Raw genomic sequence first — 2,755 nt, 5'->3', positions numbered from 1 at the left:
GTCTCCAAGGCTGTCAATCTTCACAGAAGCAAAGCCCAAACCACACTCACTGCTGTGGAGTCCATTCTGACCCACAGCGCCCCTAGAGGACAGAGTGGAACTGCACCACAGGGTCTCCAAGGCTGTGATCTTTACTGAGGCCAACTGCCACATCTTTCTCCTGCCGAGTGACTGGCAGTGCTCCTTCGCACACATATACATGCCTGTAGATATCGACATACATACATACATGCATAATATGGACAAATAACCTCATGAAGTTCTCCCAGCAGTCCTCTGAGGAAGCAGGCAGGATCCTCTCCCAGGTGAGAAAACTGAGGCTCAAAGAGGTCAAGCCATTTGGGTGGGGTACCGAGGAAAAGCGCATAAAAAAGTGGTTAAAAATATGCCTACTTTCGAGTCAGGCCAGACCTTGATAGGTGACTTCCCTGAGCCTCACTTTTCCCATCTGAAAAATGGAGTTCTGACCGCATCAACCTCCTCCACTCGCCTGGAGGAGGAGAGGTCGGCAGCCAGAGCCTGGCACCCAGTAAGCGTTGTGGGAACGTTGGCGAGGGTGTTAGAGTGTATTCATTTCCCAGGGTCGCTGTAACAAAGCAGCACAGGCTGGATGGCTTAAAACAGCAGACGTTTATCGCCTCACGATTCTGCAGGGTAGAAGCCTGAAACCAGGGTGTCGGCCATGTTGATTCCTTCTGAAAGCTCTGAGGGAGAATCGGGTGCAGGCCTCTCTTAGCTTCCAGTGGCTGCCAGTCTGGACGCTCCTTGGCTTGTGGCTACATGGCTCTGATCTCTGCTCTATCTTCCCTCTGTGTCTCTACTCCTTTTTGATAAGGACACCAATCTTAATCAAGTAGGACCCACCCTACTGCAATGTGACCTCATGTTAACTGATCATGTCTTCAAAGACCTGATTCCCAAACAAGGTCATGGTCCCAGGTACACAGGTTCTCAAGTTAGGACACCTACATACCTGTATTATTATTTTTTTTTTTGCAGGAGGACAGAATTCAATCTATAACAGCGAATAAGTGTTGAAGCAGAGACTTGAAGTTGTAGCTCTCTAAGCCATGGGTTTTCCATTATTCTAGGCTGTCTCAGTTTCTTGGTCAATAAAATGGGTGCACCCTCTCTTCTCAAATGAAAACAAAACAAAATAGGCCTCTGATAGTGTATATAGGCCATGAGGGGAATAATTTCTTGTTATCCCATTCCCCCCGACCCCAACCCCCAGCTCTGGGAGAAAGGAGATGGAAGGGGAAAGTGACCTAAAGAAAGGTTTTGCCTCCTGAGGTAACAGGAATTCCACTCCGGTGCAGTGGAGAAGGTGGCGCTGGAGGAGTTCTTGGCCCACGTGGACTTCTGCACTTTGTTCCACTACCACCAAATCCTGAACCGGCTGCAGGTGAGGCTGGCAGTGGGCTGGGAGTGAGGAGGGGGCCCCCCGGCCCTGTCACGCTTGTTCGCTTGTCTGTTTATTCAGCAACTGCTGTATTCACTGGGTGCTTCCTTGGGGCCCGGCCCCGTCCTGAGTGTCCTCAGAAGTGAACAGGGCAGTTGAAGCCATGCTGACCTCCCAGTTGGGGCCACCAAACCCACCACCACTGAGTCGATTCCAACTCTTAGTCACCCTGCAGGACAGAGTAGAACTGCCCTGTAGTGTTCCCAAAGCTGTGAATCTTTATGGAAGCAGACAGCCTCATCTTTCTCCCACAGAGCAGCTGGTGGGTTCGAACCGATGACCTTTCCGTTAGCAGCCAAGCATTTAACCACTGTGCCACCAGGGCTCCTTAAGGAAGCAGCTAGATGGTACTAATGGGACCATCAGGGGAATTGGTGTAGACAGAGAAGCAGCGAGGGCCCAGCACTGAGCATTCAGAGGAAGAGGAACTGGAACCGATGGCAGAGATGCAGGCGGAACTCCAGGGACAGGGGTGTCTCGGTCCTGAAGCCCCACCATCCTCCTCCTGCTCCTCTCAGCATCCTGCCTGTGCCAGGGGTTCTCAAGATCACCCTGAGGTTCAGTGATTCACGGGAAGGGCCCACAGAACTCACAAGCACCATTATATTCATGGTTAGAGTTTATTGCAGTGAAAGCATGTGTTAAAATCAGCAAAGGGAATTGGCGCCTGGGGCGGGGCCCAGGAGAGACCATGCTTCCACTTGTCCTCTTCTGTGGAGTCCTGTGTGTCTGGCACTGAATTCTCGCAGCAACAGTGTGTGATAACACCCGTGGGGTGTTGCCAACCAGGGAAGCTCACCCCAGCCTAGTGGTCCAGGGTTTTCATTGTGGGTGGGTGTTGCAGGCATGAAGCTCTGAGTTAACTAGCATTGCTTAGTTAACAAGCCACAAGGGGGTGACTTTATGGGACAGAAACAAATTTTCTTACAATTTAAGAGGCTAGAAGCCTGAATTCAGGGCACTAATTCTAGGGGCTTGTGCTCTCTCTCCGTTGGATTGTGGGGAAGGCCCTTGTCTCTTTTCAGCTTCTATGCCTTGGGAGATCTGATAGCGTAGTATCTAAGGCACTTGACTGGTAATTAGGAGGCTGGTGGTTCAAACCCACCAGCCACTCCTCAGAAGGAAGAAGGGGCAATCTACTTCCGTAGTGATGTTGTTGTTGTTGTTGTTAAGTGCCGTCGAGTCGTTTCCGACTCATAGCGACCCCGTGCACAGCAGAACGAAACACTGCCCGATCCCGCGCCAGCCCCATAATCCCTGCTATATTTGAGCCCATCATCGCAGCCACCATGT

At 51.3% G+C, this 2,755-nt stretch overlaps 1 protein-coding gene across 1 annotated transcript in view; it reads left to right on the top strand.

Moving 5' to 3' along the window:
- Nucleotides 1-2,755, top strand: part of TMEM143 (transmembrane protein 143) — a 40,765-nt gene that overhangs the window by 3,221 nt on the left and 34,789 nt on the right. The window contains exon 3 of the mRNA XM_007958107.1: nt 1,301-1,405. Coding sequence (XP_007956298.1) covers nt 1,301-1,405 — 105 coding nt within the window. The remainder of the gene's footprint in view (nt 1-1,300; nt 1,406-2,755) is intronic.

Source organism: Orycteropus afer, unplaced genomic scaffold (genome assembly GCF_000298275.1).
Source record: "Orycteropus afer afer isolate SDZICR_OR568_19922 unplaced genomic scaffold, OryAfe1.0 scaffold00854, whole genome shotgun sequence".
NCBI lineage: Eukaryota > Metazoa > Chordata > Mammalia > Tubulidentata > Orycteropodidae > Orycteropus > Orycteropus afer.
This window is presented reverse-complemented; position numbering and strand designations above follow the sequence as displayed.